The sequence below is a fragment of the Oryx dammah genome, unplaced genomic scaffold (genome assembly GCF_014754425.2).
Source record: "Oryx dammah isolate SB20612 unplaced genomic scaffold, SCBI_Odam_1.1 HiC_scaffold_25, whole genome shotgun sequence".
Classification (NCBI taxonomy): domain Eukaryota; kingdom Metazoa; phylum Chordata; class Mammalia; order Artiodactyla; family Bovidae; genus Oryx; species Oryx dammah.
Window position 1 is genome coordinate 66,288,808 of NW_024070209.1, and position 19,831 is coordinate 66,308,638.

At 43.0% G+C, this 19,831-nt stretch overlaps 1 protein-coding gene across 2 annotated transcripts in view; it reads left to right on the forward strand.

The window, feature by feature from the left end:
• The first annotated feature begins 5,000 nt into the window (after window positions 1-5,000).
• ARHGAP25 (Rho GTPase activating protein 25) overlaps window positions 5,001-19,831 on the forward strand; it is a 94,263-nt gene continuing 79,432 nt past the window's right edge. The window contains exon 1 of one of the 2 annotated variants that reach the window (XM_040224071.1): window positions 5,001-5,448. In XM_040224071.1, coding sequence (XP_040080005.1) covers window positions 5,388-5,448 — 61 coding nt within the window. In that variant the 5' untranslated portion in view covers window positions 5,001-5,387. The remainder of the gene's footprint in view (window positions 5,449-19,831) is intronic. The other variant, XM_040224073.1, reaches the window with a different exon arrangement.

Sequence of the window (19,831 nt, forward strand, 5' to 3'; positions counted from 1 at the left end):
TAATTATATTTGTCGATTATTCCCTTATTAAGATAAAAATACATATACACATACATCCACAGAGAAGACAGAGAATGAGAAACATTTTCATTACATCTTAAACAGTAACAGTGACTTTTATTGTCTTTATACTTATTTAAATATATGGAATTTAGAAAGACAGCAATGATGATCCTATATGCAAGGCAGCAAAAGAGACACAGATGTAAAGAACAGACTTTTGGACGATGTGGGAGAAGGCGAGAGTGGGACAATATAAGAAAATAGCATTGAAACATGTATATTACCATATGTAAAATAGATGACCAACAGAACCAGTACTCTGGGACAACCCAGAGGGGTGGGGTGGGGAGGGAGGTGGCAGCGGTGGTTCAGGATGGGGGGGTTTGGGAGCACCCATGGCTGATTCATGTCGATGTATGGCAAAACCCACCACAATATTGTAACGTAGTTATCCTCCAATTAAATAAATTTTTAAAAAAACTTGCAAAGACATCTCTAATGGTAAAAATAACAATAAAAGAAATGTTTAAAAAATCCACTGTTGACTCTCACCTCAGGGTAGAGTCCAACCCCTCAGCCAGTGCCTGAGGCCCTGCCCCTTTGGCCCTGTTTTCCTTCCTCCAGCCTTACCCCGCAGCCATATACCGCTCCGGGTACTTCCCTAAACGGGTTTCCTGTTGTAGCAGCTCTCTGCTCTTTCATCAGCCGGAACATCTTCCTCCCGCGCCCCGACCCTGCTCCTGGTCTGCCTGGTCTCTCCTGGGTCACCTCTCCTGGGAAGACACCCTGGCCACCCAAGCAGAGCTCACATTTCCTGCTCTCACCCTACCCTGTGTGTGCACTATTTTTATGCCTCCAATGACATTGCTGTGATGTTTACACTTCTCTCTCCTGAGTCATTTGAGGATTAGGCAGGTTGTTAATCATCCTGTTTACTCAGCATTCATCCAGCACAGTCCTGGATCAATGTTTATGGAGTGAAGTGGGGAATGAATGAATGTGAGCTCTGGACTCTCACACCAGCAGAACATCTGCTCTTAGCACCTAGTAGCTCCAACCTGCCCCGGACTGACAGAGCCCACCGTCTTCTCCCTGGGGTATCCCTCCTTCCTCATTAGCAACCCTCACTCTTTCTGTCCACCCCCCATCTCTGTGACTGGAGCCTCCATCTCTGCAGGGACAGGGGCCAGGACCATGGGCACCTTTTTTCTCCCATAGGAACTCATCGGGTGCCATCAATCTTACCACCTGGCTGGTTCTTACCTTGTTTTCCTTCCTGCCGTCCTTCACTGTCACTCTCCCTTGGATGTCTGCCCCAGCCTCCCCATCCTTATCCCAATAAAAAGCTCCCCAGTGGCTTCTATTTCTTCCTGTGTAAAGTCAAACCTCTTTCCAGGGATCCAGCCCTGATCCAGCCCTGGTCTCTCTCCCTAGCTTCACCTCTCCTCCATCCCTCCTCTTTTATCCTTTTTAGGAGCAACCTGATGAGTTCTTTCTTGCTTCTGTGCCTCTTGCATGCTGTTTGTTTCATCTAGAAAACATTTAAACCCTTTTGCTTCCCTAACTCATTCATGAAGCCTTAAAAGACACTTCCTCCAGGAAGCCTTCCCTAACTCCCTAAGGCCCAATTAGGCCCCTCCAAGGTAAAGTCTCATGCTTCCCAAACTTTCAATTCAACATACCCCTTCTCGTGTCTTTAATTGTTTACTTAATTGTTCTCTCTCAACAGACTGTAAGTTGAATGTGAAACAAGAACGGCTTGTTTAACATTCTGAACATGAACATTCCTCCAATATCCATTGAAAAATTAAGTCCTGGGACTTCCTTGATGGTCCAGTGGTTAAGATTTCACCTTCCAGTGCAGGGGTGCGGGTTTGATCCCTGGTCAGCAGCAGCAGCAGCAGCATACCCAAAAAACCAAACATAAATCAGAAGCAATATTGTACCAAATTCAATAAAGATTTTAAAAATGAACCACAACCTAGATGTCTATCAGCAGATGAATGGATACATATACATAATGGAATATTACTCAGGTATAAAAAGGAATGCATTTGCACCAGTTCTAATGAGATGGATGAAACTAGAGCCTATTATTTAGAGTGAAATAAGTCAGAAAGAGAAAGACAAATACTGTATATTAATGCATATGTAAATTAAGTTCTCAATAGCTGGTTAGAGTTCAATAAGCAAATACATGAATGAATGTTTGCTTTTCCGTTTGCTGTTGCAGAGGCCGATTCAATCTTTGGAACCAGACAAGACATCTAGTTCTTCATTTTCTGGAGCCCAGGAATTGGGGAGCAGCACTGCAGTGGTGCCCTCTACCTTGGCAGCGGAAGGCCCCAGAGCAGCCTCTTGGAGGCCAGGCAGTTGTGCTGGGCCTTTCCGGGGTGCTTTTCTGCTGGCTGTCTTTCTAAGTATTCACAAGCAACTTCCCCATCAGTCACGAGTTTTTCCAAGACTTATAGGAACGTACCCTGAAGAGTAAGGGAAGTTCTCTGCATTTTTCTACATGCTACCTTTAAGATATTTTCAAAGTCCTTGAGTTTAAGGTCTCAGGACTGAAACTTTGGGTGATATCAAGTGCCCTGTCGAGATGCTGCTGGGCTGAGCTCAGGATGGCTATCTACCCATGCCTCCTCCCCATGCCCCCTGCAAGTGAGGACAGAAAAAGAATGGTGTTGTTTGGGTTGGGCAGGCAGTCATGCAGAGCGGGGGCTGTGAAATGTGCAGTTGGCTGAGTCAAGTTCAGAGAAATCCAGCACCCCTGGGGTGGTTGGAAGGTGGCTGAATGAGCCAGGTTGGTGGGATGGATTGGAGTATTGATCAGTTTCTTTTAGTCTCTCCTCCCTTCTTCCCCCTCCCCCTCAGGGCTGTGAGTATTTCCTGTCTCACTGACTTTGGACTTGGTCATGTGATATGTGTTGGCCACTGGAATGTGAGCAGATATGATAAGAACAGAAGCTTTAAATGTGCTCCTGTGGTTCTTCCCTCTTACCGTCTTTTCACTCACAAGAAGGATATGCCTCAGGTCACCCTTGCTCCTTCAGCCTGGTTCCCCAAACATACATTTTGGAACAGTTTTGTTTGAGATGGTTATTCATTATATGAGCAGAGATGTGTATGACTGGGGGGTTCAGGGAGCAATTTGGGCTGGAAATCTACACTGGAGGGGTCAGCAGATGCATAGCATGCAAGCCTTGAAATTAGCTCACTGAGGTGTGGGTATAGATGGAAAAAAAGTTCACTGAGTGCATCATGGTTTCTTCCAATGTTTAGAATTCAGAGAGATGAGATGGCATCAGCAAGGATATGGAGATGGGACAGAAAGACAGGCAAACAACCATGCCAGCAAGGAGTCCTGCGGGCCAAGTGGAGAGTGGGCCGGGAGCTGGAGAAATTAATCAAATGTGTCCAAAGTGAAATGACAGGCGGAACTGACCAGTGGGTTCAGTGACAGTGATGTCATCAATGTCCTTGATAAGAATATATTTGGGGGAGTCATGGGATCAAAAGATCAACGAAAAAGATTCAGAAGAGAATAATGACAGATATTTGCAAATACACACAATTCTTATGTAAACTTTGCTCAGAAATGAAGGAGAGAAATAGAGCCATAACCAAAGGGGGAAGAAGCATCAAGAGAGATTTTTTAAAATTATAGGATGAAAAAGAATAAGTTTGAATGCCGGTAGGAACGATCCAAGAGAGAAGAAATTGATGATGCAGTAAAGATGGAAGAGTGGCGACACGATTCATCCTTTGTAGCCAGGAGAAGATTGAGTGTGTGAGCCTTCCTGCGTGGAGGTGGGACCTACAGTGGTGGGAGCTTACAGACATTCTCCTCCATTGCATCAACTTACTCAGTGAAACAGGAAGCCAGGTCACCAACAGAGTGAGCATGTGGGAGGCAAAGAAGAAAGTACGGCAGAGTCTTCCAGGACAGTGGAAGAAGGAATGAACCAAAGGTTTGCAGCTAGGATGCTGGCCAGTAGCAACTCTTGTGAGCCTTCTTACCTATTGCTTTATCAGCCCCATTACCTTATGGCCTCATTAGTCTTATTACCTACTATCTTTATTAAGCCTCATGACAGCCCTGTGAAGTAGGTCCTATTGCTTACCTCGTTTACAGATAAGACTATTGAAGTACAGAGTAGTCAAGAAACTTGTCCAAACTCATACAGCTAGAAAGTGGTTGGGCCAGGATTCGAACACAAGCAGTCTGGCTCTGGGCCCAAGTACTTAATCATTAAGTTAGTCCAGCCCAGTTGAACATATGAAAGCTTGTTATGGAAACGAACTAAATGGAATAAGGATTGAAATACGTTTGTGGTGCACCCACTGTGTATACTAGGTGCCTTCACAGCTCTGTGCAGTCGTGGTTATTATCAACCCATTTTACTGCTAAGGATACTGAGGCCCAGAGATTCAGTTGCTTATTAAAAGCTATAGCGCTAAAAAGTGGAAGAACTGAGTTTTGAACCCTTATCAGTCTGATTCCCAAACCCACAGCCTGTACACAAGGTCAAAGAACCGTTGTAACACCTAAGTGGGTCTACTTAGCTAACGTTGACTTAAATACATCAGAATCCTCCTGACATCAGGTTGAGATCACTTGGAACCTTTACCCAGAGCAGGTGGAGAATTTACTATGTGGGCCTTATAGCAGGAAGAACTCAAAGAGGGTGCCTTTGGGGGAGTGCTGATTTTCTTACTGATCATTTTTGGAAGTGCACTCTGTTCAGTGAGAAAGGAGGCTTAGAGGTATATGGCCAGAGTCTTCGAAATTTAATCGAACCTATAAGGTTTATAGCCTAACAGCACTTACTCTACTTATATAAGCACTTCTAAAACCTATTCTCTGAAGAAAGAGCTTCAGAGCTCAATGTATCATCTACACTGAACAGCCACCCACTTCCTCAAATGCAAGGAAGCAGACAGTTAAAAAAAAAAAAGCCAAGAGGCAGCCGTTGTTTATCACGACCTCGCCTCAGTGAGGCCTGAGATTCTTTTGAACAGGAGCTTTGCTTCCCATGACGCAGAGCGAAGTGTCAACTGGGATATTTCTGGTAATACTGAAAGCAAGAGAAGCAGGGTGTACACTTCACAAGACACCAGCCCCCCGAGGGACCGTGGGAAGGCTTGGGTGCCACCCCCCGTGACAGATGGGTGGAACTTTCATCTGAGAAAGGAGAAGATACTTGGGCAGATCAACCTCAAACCCAAGATTGCTTGTGAAGCAATTGTAAAGGGGAAAACACAAACACACACACACACACACACACACAAGCTCGAGAGGCAAGAAGACCAAAAAGCCAAGAAGGGTGCGAATTGTGGCAGACTCCCCGTTTCAGCAGCGACTCACCCAGACCAGAAGCAAAATGTCCCTGAAGTTGCCAAGAAACTGGGATTTCAACCTGCGAGGGGAGGCTGGCAAAATAGGTATGGTCAACGTCTTTTTGCTGCTTTTGTGGTTCTTACACTTGAGTTCCCACCATTTGCATGTTGGTCTGCAGGGAGCATAGTCTGCTTAAAAATCGATCTCTGGGCAAAGCTGGGTGTGGGGTGAAATTTGCATTCAGATTGATATATTGGCTCAAAGTCCCCAAGCACCAGGGGAAGGCTTCTTTTTTTTTTGGTTTGTTTGGAGGTGGTGGGAATGGAGCTTCTTGGCGTGTGGGATCTGGGGTACTTGGCGTGGACTAAGGCTACAGATCTCACAAAACATGGTGAGTTTTTCTCGGTTTATCTTGGAAGGATAATTTCCCTCCTGTTTGGACACATCCATGTATGAGTGGATTTTGACAGTCTTGGAAGTGCTTGATCCGTTCTGTTTTGTGAGCCCACTGGGTCGCCAGACCTTTGTGGACTTGGGCTGAAATGGTGTTACTTCTAGCAAAAAGTAAACAGTGTGGACAAAACAGGAACATACAGGCATTTGAAGGTAAAGACACTTTTAATTAAAAAGGATAGAATGGAAGGGAAATCTAGAGGAGATGAAATAGATGCATTCTAGATAAATTAAATTAAGAGACTCTGGTATGCTTTCTGAGATACTCTGGCCTTTAATTCTGGCCTCTTCTCATTAACAATATTGGTGATATATTGATTTTTTAAAATAAATTGTTATTGAAATACAGGTGATTTATAATGTTGTGTTAGTTTCAAGTGTACAGCAAAATGGGTGTGTATGTGTGTATGTGTGTTCTTTTTTTGTATCATCTTCCACTATAGGTTATGATAAGATATTGAGTATACATTTATATCATTGTTTTAGATTCCACATATAACCAACATCATATGCTATTTGTCTTCCTTTGGCTTACTTTACTTAGTATGATTATCTCTAGGTCCACTATGTGATCCTTTGATTTTAATCTGTTCCATAATTGTTATCATCAGTTTCTTTATATGGGTTTGTTCTACAATTAAATTGATCACAGTAATTTACCATAGAGCAACTGGGTTGGAAATGATTCCCTGTGTTTTACCCCTATACATGTATAGTGAGATAACTTCCTTGATACTAAACATAGACAAGTGTTAAGGTGTTTCTAATGACTTAGAAATGTTCAGTTTGGAACAGGCCCAACTTGAACTTCTAATGATGGTTAATGTGCTACTAAAACAAAGGGTTTGTTACAAAAAGTCACATATCTGAGTGTTAATGATACAGGTCTAAGAAAAGATTTGAAAAAAATTGAGAGTAATCAGAGAAGCCATTTATCTCGGTAACCAGAGACGATTAGTGGTCTCTAATCAAGCTGGGAACTATTGCAGGTTGGTTCAGAGAATAAGGAGAGATTTTATATAATCAGAGATTTTTCTCCTAACTACTGTTGATAGCAAGGTACTTGGCTAATGCTCATTCTATTGTATGTCATAAAAATTTGCTTTTAGAAGTAAAATTTCTATACTTCTGTTCCTTTGAAAGTGTCTTGCTTCTATTTGTGTGGGGTCATTCTACCCTCTCCTCATCTGTGTTTCAGTCTTATTCTCCTTCTGTTTAAAAATGGGAAATGAGACAATTAATGGTTAAATGATTAATTGATTAAGGGTTTTTTTCACCATATAGGACATTACCACATTAGAGTGCAGGTTTACATAATCTCAGACTTGGGATTAGACTGGGTAGATTTCATGTGATATCAACCAATGTTTCTTAAACCATAGTCCCATGGTTAGCCTGTGTCAGAAGTCACCACAAGTGTTAGGTAAAAATACAGATTCCTGAGCATCATCCTGACTTGTAAAATCAGAATCTCTGAAGGGAGACCCAAGCATCTGCAATTTAATAAGCCCTCCATCTCATCTCATCAAGAAGTCCTGCTGTAGGGGCTGTGGTGTAAGTCAGTGGACTTGGGAAATCGCCATTCATCTTATACAGCATGGTGCTTGGTCCCAGTGGGCACACAGCAAATACCTGTCGACTGAATGAATGATTGAATACAAGCAGATGATATTGTTTAGTACTATTTAATGAAAATATCAGGCTTCCCTGGTGGATCAATGGTAAAGAATCCACCTGCCAAACAAGAGATGAGGGTTCAATCCCTGGGTCAGGAAGATCCCCTGGAGCAGAAAATGGCAACCCACTCCAGTATCCTTGCCTGGGAAATCCCATGGACAGAGGAACCTGGTGGGTTATAGTCCATGGGGTTGCAAAAAAGTTGGACATGACTTAGCAACTAAACAAGAGTAATAAAGAAAAAAATCATAATCACAAAATGAAATGCAGAGGAGCCCTTGTCATTATCTATGCCATTTACAAGTTGGTCACCCCGAGGATTGGACTGCAGCCAGAACACTTTTCATGAATATCACGTTGGTGAGAATTCAAATCACAAACTGAGCCCTCCGAGGGAGGAGAGTCACTGACTCAGCCATGGGACCTCCGGTTCCCTCTCCAGCATCCTGGGTTCCAGGTATGACTGTAGGAACTGGCTTAAGAATAACCAAAGACATGAGCTGAGAGTCATGTCTGGGTGTCAACGACCTGTAGTTTCTCCAGCCTGGGCTAGTCAGGAGTAGATCAGTTTCTCAAGCTGGACACTACAGATTTTGGGGCTGGTTGATTGTTGTGATGAGGGTTATCCTCTGCATTGTAGCAATGGTCCTCAACCTTTTTGGCACCAGGGGCTGGTTACGTGGGAGACAGTTTTTCCATGGGCTGAGTGGGGGATGGCTTTGGGATGGCTCAAGTGGGTTACATTTATTGTCCCCTTTATTTCTATTATTATTACACTGTGATAATGTGGTAATGTGAGCAGTGGGGAGTGGCTATAAACACAGATGAAGCTTCACTCACTCGCTCACCTCCTGCTGTGTGACTGGGTTCTTGACTTACTGGTTAAGCCTGGGGGTTGGGGACTGGTATGCTGTCCAGGACGATGACCAGGACTGGTCCATGGCCTGGGGTCTGGGGACCCCTGCATCCTAGGATGTTAGTAGCATCCTCAGCCTCTATCCAGTAGATGGTGGTAGCACTCCCCTACCACCGCTAGTGTGACAACCATACAATCTCCAGACATTACCAGATGTCTTGGGAAGAGACAGCTCTCCTAGTTGAAAAATCACTGAAGCAGATTATCATCAAGAAGGTGTGGTTATCAGGCCACTTGGATCTGGAATTCCACTACCACCTCATGATTCATTGTCAAGGCACTTTCAAGAGGCTCTTAGTAAGTTATAACTTCGGGGGATGGACAGTACCCTAGAAGGATACCAGGTTCAGCCCTTGTTTAGGGAAATAGCAAGACACTGATGTGGCCCAGGAAAGGGCTCAATATCTTTTTGCTGAGTGGCACTTCCAGTTCCCCTAAATCTTATCTTGAGAGTGCTGAGCCAAGCCTTGAATGAAAGTGAAAATTTCCAAGGTGGGGGGCAACTCCGTACTTCCATCTCAGAGACTGAGGAGACCCCAGTGAATGGGAGGTGGACGAAAGACCACACCATGGGTCTGGATGTATGGGAGAACCTGACCCAGGCCACCCTGAATCTGATCTATTGGTCTTGGGAGGGAACAGGGGTTGGAGGTAAGGGAAATGTCGAGCCAACGATTTGACTTGAGATGGAGCCAAGAGCACACATTTCTTCCTTTGATCCTTTGTCATCTTCAGTTTTAGTCCAACACTTAAAATTGAGACAGCTTTCCATTGCTTTCTTGCAGTATTTTGTCTTATTCTTTGCAAATATGTTCTATCACTTATTTGTCTTTCTAACAGAATTGTAAGCCCTGAAGGGTGGTTTTAGAATGCAGTGTCCTTTCTTGCACTCTGTCCAAGGGTCTGGCACATCCGATGGATGGAATGTAGGTGCTCAGTTGAGAAGGTATTGACCGTCGAGGGAAAGCCCCTTCTGCCCTGCGGCTGGAAAGCGCTTAGTTAAAGATGGCTGGGTGAATTTCAGGACTACACTGGACCCATCCAGTTGCAGGCACATCTTACTTTTTTCTCAGGTACCCTAAGCCAAACTAGGCGAGGATGGGCCCTAGAGAGCATATGACTCTGAGATACATTTTTTAAAAGAAGTGACTATGGAGGGCTACTGTTTTTGACTTTCTTTTGTGTGTGGACATATAGTTTTAAAATTTTTATTGGAATATAGTTGCTTTACAATGCTGTGTTAGCTTCTATTGTACACTAAAGTGAATGAGCTATACTTTTAAAACAAATTTATTTTTATTTATCTTTTGACTGTGGTAGTATGTGGGATCTTAGTTCCTTCACCTAGGGATCAAAACTGAAGCCCCTTCAGTGGAGAATCTTAACCACTGGACTGAGAGGAAAGTCCACTCAACTTTTTTTTCTTGCTGAAATTTAATGTTGAGAAAAACTTATTCAGAAACAAAAATTCATTGTTTTACTCCCCCAAGTAGTAAAGTGAATAATGACAATAGAGGAGGGTTTTTTCCCCACTTGATAAATCATTATTTTTCTGATATGGAATCTAGTTTTGTCCTTTATAAAATTAGCATAAGGAAAATAAAAATATTTGTTACTTAAGGCCCTGGAACTAGATCAATTTCCAGTGTAAGTTATTATTCTTGTTTAAAGAAGTTAGATTTGAAAGTATAGTTTTAGATAGATAGATGCATAGATAGATCGACAGAGAGAACTCAATATATAAATAAGTCCAAGAATCCATAAAAATGCTTTAAAAAATGAACAAACAACATGAATAGGCATTTTCCAGAATAGGAATAATGATTCCAATAAATACATAGAAATATGGTTAATCACAGTAATTAGGAAATGTAAATTAAAAGTACAATGATATACCTAATCTCACCCACCAAAATGGTTAAAATTAAAAAGTCTGACAATACCAAGTGTTCTTGAGGACGTGGAACGATAGGAACTGTCAGACACTAACAACAACTTTGGAAAACAATTTGATATTCAGTTTAGTGAAACTGATGTGTACAAACTCTATGAAGTACTCATTTCCCTCTGGAGAGTGCCCCCTGGAGAAAACATTGTGTGTAAGAACAAGAAGAGAGGTATAGCAGTTCCACAGTGGTATTTCTTGAAATAACAAGGGACAGGAAACAACCAAAGTGCCCATCAATAAAAGAAAAGAAAAATAAATTTTAGTATCTTTATAAAATGAAAATAAATTTATAATAAATTTATAAAATGTAATACTATCCAAGAGCAAAAAAACTAATTGTGATGTATTTCAATGAGACTGAATGGCAAAAACTCAATATTAGACAGAAAAAGAAAGTCACAAAATCAGAATGGGGATTCATTTATAAGAAACTTAAAAACTATCACATCTATATATGTATATGGCAAAACTATAATGGAAATATAGAAACCAATTAACATAAAGCTCTGGGTGGTTGTTACTTCTGGAGGGAAAAGAGCAGGCAATGCATCTGGAAACTCCAAAGGTACCTAGATGGCTCACTGGTAAAGATCCTGCCTGCCAATGCAGGAGACATGCGTTCGATCCCTGGGTCAGAAGAATCCCTGGAGTAGGAAATGGCAACCCATTCCACTATTCCTGCCTGGGTAATCCCATGGATAGAGGAGCCGGTGTGGAGTCAGACATGACATGGCGACTCAACAACAACAAAGGTACTTAACTAATTTTAACTGGTAGGCACATAAGATGGTATTTTATTAATGTGTATAAAATGAACAAAGAAAGAAAGGTGTAAATAAACCCTTGAAAATCTGGAAGGAGGTATACAATTTGTTTATACAGTTGGCCCTTGAACAAGGTGGGGGTTAGGGGCACAGGCCCTCCCTCCCCATTCTGTGCAGTCGGAAATCTGGGTACTGTTATCTCTGCCTCCAGAACAAAGGAATTGATAAATGACTCACCCAAGGAGGCAGGATATTGAAATAGGAAAAGAATCTCCAATTGGACACAAACTTTTTGCTACACTTAGTTAATTTAAAGATCTGTAAAGTGAAAACACAGAAACTATATTTATAAAAAAAAAAATCACCTATAATTGGGCATGCCAAGTTCAAACCCATGTTGTTCAAGGGTCAACCATAGTAGCTAATTATGGGTGAAGGATTTATGGGTGAGGTATACCCACACATATATGTATTATTACGTTATAGGTATTTGCCAGAGTTTCTATAGTGAACAAATATTATTAATAACTACATCATTAAGAATGTGTGGGTGCTCAGTTGTATCTGACTCTTTGCAACCCCATGGAATGTGGGCCTTCAGGCCCCTCTGTCCATGGGATTTCTCAGTCAAGAATATTAGAGTAGGTTGCTGTTTCTTCCTCCAGGGGATCTTCTCCACCCAGGGATCGAACCCATGCCTCCTGGTGCTCCTGCATTAGCAGGCAGATTCTTAACCATTGAACCACCCAAAACAAATTCCAGTGCTTGGCCAGGCAGGTTGACATGAGGTCTGGCAGGTGGCACAGGCTCTCTGGTGATTTAGAGCCAGCTGCAAAGCCCTCCTCCAGCTGCAGAGGTTGCAACCAGCCAGGACTTATACATGGCCATCTGCAGACTTCCTGGGCCTCTAGCCCTGGGAGCTACATGGTCCTTCTGTGACCTGGCCAGCCTGGTTGAGCTCCCCAGGTTGGAACAACCAAGATCATGTAGCCTGTGGTGACTGGTCTATGTTTGTGGCATTCGGCTCTGGTGAAGGCTTTCTTTATAATTCACTGCCAAACTTCCAAAGTGCTCAAGCAGACCAGCCTGGGGTCTGGCCCAAATGTATGGGACTATATGCTGTGGCTGCCTTTGCACATCCCACACAGCTCCTGGTCCCTGAGGCATAAGGGGCCTCCACACACGCAGGCCTAGTCCAAAGGAGGAGTGTTGATTCCTCAGCCCATGACACAAACGTACTCCTCTTGGGACCCACCTCTGTCTCTGTTCCTTCTTCCAGTAAAAATGTCTCTCCCTATGTAGTCACTGACTTATCTTTAGATACAAATTAATTACATGCCTCTTGCTGCTGCGGTCGAGAGCCTCCTGACCACTTGGGGAATGGGGGCTGACATCATCCTAAACAGCAGCAGAGCGAAGACCAACTTGAGTAATGATGGGAAGTCAAAATCTTATTTTCTGCTCACTTACAGATAAAGTCCTCCTGGCAGACACTAGGCAAGGCTGACTTAGATTCTGACTTAGCTTCTGCACTTTTGTTAGTTTGGAGCCCAGTGCCCTTGGATTGGCAGAGGTGAGCGCAGTTGCTCTTGGTACATGAACTTCCAAAAATGTGTCTAGGGTGAGATGTGCCTAGACGTACACCTAGGCATGGTATACGCAGACATAAGTACCTTCCAGGCATGGTCAAGCTGTCGTCTCTGGCTCTCTGTTTATAAAGCATTGGCAGAGAGCATCCTACGGGAGAACTAGGGAAACTCTGCCCCTTCCCTTCTCAGCTGGAGTGTGGTCCTTTGAGAAAAGGACACTCATTATACGGCAGTTAGAAAGATCCTGTGACGGATTAAGAAGACTAAGTTGGTGATAATGGTCCCACCACACACAAGACAGCCTGAAAGAAAAAAAAGTGTAATCTCTCATGAGGCAGCTCTGTTGTTGATTAACTGGATATGAGAAGGGAGTGTATAAGCAGCTTTTATGAAGCCCCAGCTGTGGCCACAGCAACTGACACCGAAGGGCACTCCTAGAGACTCAGGGAAATACCGCAGGGAAAACCAGCGTGGGGGCACAGGCCAGTGGGAGGGATTCTAGCAAGAACGTGGTATGTAAATTTTGTATAATCCCCAGACAGGAACTGAGATGCAGAAGTTACAAAGAGAGAAGATAATTTACATTTCTCGATACTTTACTCATCACCATGATTTACTTTACTCATCACTTGATTTTTCCTTTGAAAATGTTCTAAAAAATCAAAATCACTTTGCAAAAAAAATGATGCCCATAGGTCTGGCAAACAAATATAAAGGCAGTCAGTCCTGCTCTCTGCCTTTGCAAGGCTTACAGGCTAGTGGGGCACAGACAATCAATCTCAGGACATCAAGACAAGTCCTGTGATGAGAACAGGCATGGGAGCCATTGGAGGGCGCCTGGAATCTGCATTCTGGCCCTGCCACCTCTCTCCCCATCACTGCCATCCCTCTTCTTTAATATATAGATGCATATGTTCTTCAGTGAGTCCCAGACTTGCCATCCTTCTTACACTGATTTCCCTGTACATGGTCTCTGTTCTTTCAGAGAAGAAAAAAGCTCCATAACTTTGTGTAGCTCCTCCCTGTGGAGGGATTACACCTGCCCACTTGTCTCTTGCAGCACCTGCTTCCCCAGGCAGACACAGACACACTCTAGACCCCAGTCAAATCTTCTGCAGCTCCTGCCCCTTCTCATCTGTGTGGAAGCCTGGCTCCTCGGGGCTTCCTTAACTACCACCTGATTCCTGCTCATGTTTCAGCCCTCCCTTGATCTCATTTGACAGACTGACATGTTTCCTCCTTTCTGTAAAGACAGTTGTGAAACTGACTGTGTGTCTTTTTTGTCTTGGTTGCCAGGAAGCTCAGAGCTAAATCGAAACTCTATCATGCTTTAGTCATAGCATGAACATCTTGTCCCCTGGGAGCACCTGAGCCTGCAAATCACTGGAAGGAGAATATAGCAATCCTTTCCCCACCCATTTAAACAGAGACACTCACAGCTCTAGAAACTGTAGACTTCCTTTGTGGTGAACTCAGTGAAGCCCTGAACATTCAAGATGTGATTCAAACCTACTAACTGATCATTTGGTTTTTAAACAAAGGCATTTCTCCTTAATCAGTAATGTGCAACACCAGTGCTCTAGGCCCTCCCTGGAGAGAATTAACTTGAATTGTCTGTAAAAAGTGGCATTGACTGAAGTGTGTCTAAGGGATGAATTGCCCATTGGTTTTTCTTGATAGGAGTGTAGGAGAACAAGAGGGTGTGTGTGGAACTGAAGACAGTGCATGAGCTTGGGATGCCTTTCCTGACTTGCAGAAACATTCACTTCATTATTAAACAGAATTAATAATACATATGTTGAGAGGAAGAAATTTCATGCATATAACACAGTAGATGTTTAGCAAGCACCTGTTTCCTTTCTTTATAGATAATCTCATTTCTAACCTCAGATCAAATGAGAAGCTGTACTAGGGCTGCCTTCTCTTGGCACCCTCGGTGAGAGGAGCTCACTGAGCTGTGCTTTACTGGCACACCATCTGCTTCGATCACCACCACAGGTAATGAGTTCTTGAAATCTGCTCCTGATTATTTTGTAACAAGGAGAACAAGAAATGAACAAGGCAGGGGACTCTTAGATGTAATTCTAGGTGAGAAAATTCGCTGAGAATTCAGTGCTTGTACTTTGTCTCCTTTGAGGGATTGGCATTCTTCCTCCTTTCTGTTAAGACAGTTGTGAAACTGACTGTATTTCTCTTTTTATCTTGGCTGCCATGAAGCTCAGAGTTAAATTGAAGCTCCATCACAACTTTCACCCATGCAGCTAGCACGCATATTTTCCTTTGTCTTTGGTATGAATTTATGTGTTCATTGCAAATGAGTTTTCTATTTGAATATGAAAACCCCATGAAGTCTTTTCTTTTAAGGAGAGAGTGTAAGTATATGCAATCTATCAATATATACCTCCTCAGATATCCTGGGAGTAGATTTCCTACTTATTAGTGGCAAATGGGTATTGTAATTTTTCTAAAACCAGTGTTCAGAGAATATTGGTGCTGAGAATCAATTCTTTTAGTTCATAAATGAAAGCACATTTCTATGATTACTCATATTTTTTCACTACTTATATCAAATCATGGTGTGTTCAGTACACTAAGACCAAACATTTTAATTTCATTCATTCATGTAACATTTATTTGCTCACCTTTACATTATAGACCCTTTTAAGGAGCATCCTCAATATCATACCTAGTGATAGCTGGTTCACTTCCTCCCTGTGCTACTCAGCTCACTTCAGTCGCTCAGTCGTGTCCAACTCTTTGCGACCCCATGAACCGCAACACGCCAGGCCTCCCTGTCCATCACCAATTCCCGGAGTTCACTCAAACCCATGTCCATTGTGTTGGTGATGTCATCCAACCATCTCATCCTCTGTCGTCCCCTTCTCCTCCTGCCCTCAATCTTTCCCAGCATCAGGGTCTTTTCAAATGAGTCAGCTCTCTGCATTAGGTGGCCAAAGTATTGGAGTTTCAGCGTCAACATCAGTCCCTCCAATGAACACCCAGGACTGATCTCCTTTAGGATGGACTGGTTGGATCTTCTTGCAGTCCAAGGGACTCTCAAGAGTCTTCTCCAGCACCACAGTTCAAAAGCATCACTTCTTCAGCGCTCAGCTTTCTTTATAGTCCAACTCTCACATCCATACATGGCCACTGGAAAAACCATAGCCTTGACAAGATGGACCTTTGTTGACAAAGTAATGTCTCTGCTTTTTAATATGCTGTCTAGATTGGTCATAACTTTCCTTCCAAAGAGCAAGCGTCTTTTAATTTCATGGCTGCAATCACCATCTACAGTGATTTTGGAGCCCAGAAAAATAAAAGTCAGCCACTGTTTCCCCATCTATTTGCTTCTTCATGAAGTGATGGGACCGGATGCCATGATCTTAGTTTTCTGAATGTTGAGCTTTAAGCCAACTTTTTCACTGTCCTCTTTCACTTTCATCAAGAGGCTCTTTAGTTCTTCACTTTCTGCCATTAGGGTGGTGTCATCTGCGTATCAGAGGCCATTGGTATTTCTCCCAGCAATCTTGATTCCAGCTTGTGCTTCTTCCAGCCCAGCATTTCTCATGATGTACTCAGCATATAAGTTAAATAAGCAGGGTGACAATATACAGCCTTGACGCACTCCTTTTGCTATTTGGAACCAGTCTGTTGTTCCATGTCCAGTTCTAACTGTTGCTTCCTGACCTGTATACAGGTTTCTCAAGAGGCAAGTCAGGTGGTCTGGGATTCCCATCTCTCTCAGAATTTTCCACAGTTCATTGTGATCCACACAGTCAAAGGCTTTGGCATAGTCAATAAAGCAGAAATAGATGTTTTTTTCTGGAACTCTCTTGCTTTTTTGATGATCCAGCGGATGTTGGCAAGTTGATCTCTGGTTCCTCTGCCTTTTCTAAAACCAGCTTGAACATCTGGAAGTTCACAGTTCACATATTGCTGAAGCCTGGCTTGGAGAACTTTGAGCATTACTTTACTAGTGTGTGCTGCTGCTGCTGCTAAGTCACTTCAGTCGTGTCCGACTCTGTGAGACCCCACAGACGGCAGCCCACCAGGCTCCCCCGTCCCTGGGATTCTCCAGGCAAGAATACTGGAGTGGGTTGCCATTTCCTTCTCCAATGCATGAAAGTGAGAAGTGAAACTAGTGTGTGAGATGAGTGCAATTTTGCAGTAGTTTGAGCATTCTTTGGCATTACCTTTCTTTGGGATTGGAATGAAATCTGACCTTTTCCAGTCCTGTGGCCACTGCGGAGTTCTCCAAATTTGCTGACATATTGAGCTCAGCACTTTCACAGCATCGTCTTTTAGGATTTGAAAGAGCTCAACTGGAATTCCATCACCTCCACTAGCTTTGTTCACAGTGATCCACCCCCAAAATGTGTACACACAGATCTTGTTTGCAGATGGGGCTGGTGACACTCTATTGCTGGAACTCTGGCCTATGACCTCTGAACCATCTGTATGTTTCCTTGTTGGTTTGGGGGTTTCAAAGTGAAAGAGGAAGTCGTACAGTATTATGTTTCTGATGCTTATATAAAATATTTTTAAATATTTACAAGTAATTTTATAAAATTTACCAAACAAATTTATAACAAACTCTGAACTAGCTACAGTGGCATGAGCCAACTAACATGGCAGTTAGAAAGTTACCTTGGAGTCAGACTGCCTAAATTTGAATACCACTGTCACTTGTTGCTAGTCATGTGACTTTGGTTCTCACTTTCTTTATCTGTCAAATGGGCATAGTCACAGTGCTAACCCATATGACTATTGCAACGATTAAAGGAGATGATCTTGGTAAAAATCCTTAGCTTAACAGCAGACAGTGACATGTGTTTCATAAATATCACTTATCATCATCACCATCAAGGGTATTACTACAATCTAGGTATTCTACTACAACTCCTTTTAGCAGAGTCATTGGTGAAGGCCATAGCCAGCAACGCTAGAGTCCACTTTGGTTTGTTTTGGTCCATTTTAGTCCTTCTCTATTTTCTTTAGACAAATGGTCTTTGCAACATCTGCTGACCCACTTTCCTGCCCAGTGTTGGTCACCTGGCATGTCTTGTTTCTGACTCCCTTACCTCCAGTCTTTCAATCTGCAATCCTTCTTTAAGACATACAAATTTTATCCAATATGTTTATATAACTTTGTCATTTTTCCTCTTCTTGCTTTTCTCTCTCTCTCCTTTTTTTAATCGACATTTCTTTCCCAAGTTGCTAAAGAACCTGGGTTGTGATTTTCGTATAAGGATAAGGAGGAGCTTCTGGTAAGTTGCCTATAGGATGACTGCTGTCAAAAGTTCAGTCTCCATGCTGTTGTGATGGGGCCATTCCTCATTCTCTTAACTCTGGGTGGGAAAAGAGTGAGTGACTCTGGGTGGTACACCACCTGGTGTTTTATTGAGAAGCTGTTTCCTCCAGGGCTGCAGGCATCTCCCACATCACAAGTCTCTGGCCTCTGATGTGAGCTTGCATCTTGTTTGTTTGGGCCTCACTCGGGTCAATGTTTAATGTCTGTGATCACTTACGTGTGAGTTACAGTAGCAGCAGACTAGATTTTCCAGTTCTGTAAGAATCCTGTGTATGGCCATCTATTCATTTCCACATCATTATTTTTAAATACAAGTGAAGAAAGAGCAGGACCTTCTCAGTGAGATCTCTGTCTTTCTCGGCCTCAATTCTGCTGTTGCAACTGAAGGGTTCTAGTGAGTGTATTCTCCCCTCCCTGTCCTTCTGCATTTTGCTCTGGGCATTTGCTCATTTAGATACTGGAAACCCACTTTGCTGGTAGATGAGGAATCTCACCAGGCATGCAACCCAGAGTTATTAGGACCACAGGTACAGGGCACCGTGGTCACTGTCCGTTCATTCTTAGCCGGGGGCTCTTTGTGCTCTGTCCTGAGACCAGCTTGGGCACCCCTCGTCTCTGTGTGAGCCATCCTGAGTTCGCCCACTCAGCTAGGGTGACCAGCTGTCCTGACTGGCCTGGAACTCAAGGGGTTCTTGAAATATGAGACACTCAGTATAGAAACCAGAAAAGTCACCCTAGTCACATGCTCTAAGTTTGAGATGTTTTCACAGAAAATTGCCGTTATTCTAATAGTCTCTCTATTCATTGAACTGGATTTCCAATGAGGTTGTACAGTTTAAGGTAAAAATAAATAGGAAGAAACATCTTTAAACCTTGACTTTTTCTTTTTTGGTACTTATGATCAAATGTCCTTCCAGATTCTTCCTTCAGGCTACCTGAATCTGCTATGCTAACTTCCTCTGTTTTCATGAAATTTTAAATTTCTTGCTCATACTTTCTCTTGAAGAATTAAGAACCACACCTGTCAGTCATGGCAAGGAACATCTTCCCAGAATGACACAAAAATCTTCCCTTTGTGGAATCTATATCCGGCCCCTGGGTTTGCCATTATACTTTCTGGGTTTTCTTTCAATTCTACCCCTTCTTCCCCACCACTATGACCACCACCCTTCTCCCTCTGGAAGCCTTCGTGAAATTGCCCAAGTAAGATTAATCCCCCTTCTTGTGTGAAATTGTTCCGTTTTGCTTCTCTTTTGACGAACACATTTATCAGACACCTACACTGTGCTAGGCTCGGGATGTAAGAAGATAAGAAACACTATGATCCTCACTTTAAGTAGCTCAGGCTCATTGGAGAGACAGGAAAGCAGGGCTCTCCCAGTAGAGAGAATCAGAAAGTCATAAATGACGTACGTGCGACTGTAACATTTAAAAAGCTGACGCAGGGTTTGTTCTGTAACTAAAGTTTCCTAACCCCAGCTGAACCACAGCCCCCAAGTATCTACAAGGGGCAAGTTTTCACTTGTTAATTACAACACGCGCGCGCTCCGCCTCCGCCCCCAAAAGCCTCCAACTCCAGATGGCTATTTTGACTAAGTGCCAGTAGAGGGCGCCCACAGACAACATAGCTACATCAACAAACACGGTTTGTTTCCCTGGTTTCTCTCTAGAAAGCCCTGGATTTACCCAGGCTGTGATCATCATAAAGTTGTCCCCATATCTCATTCCTCTGTGGCCTGAAATACCCAGATTATAACAAAAGTCACATTTGTATCTTTAGAGATACAAAGTGAGTTCCAGATAATACCTGTTTCTTGAAGGAACCGCTG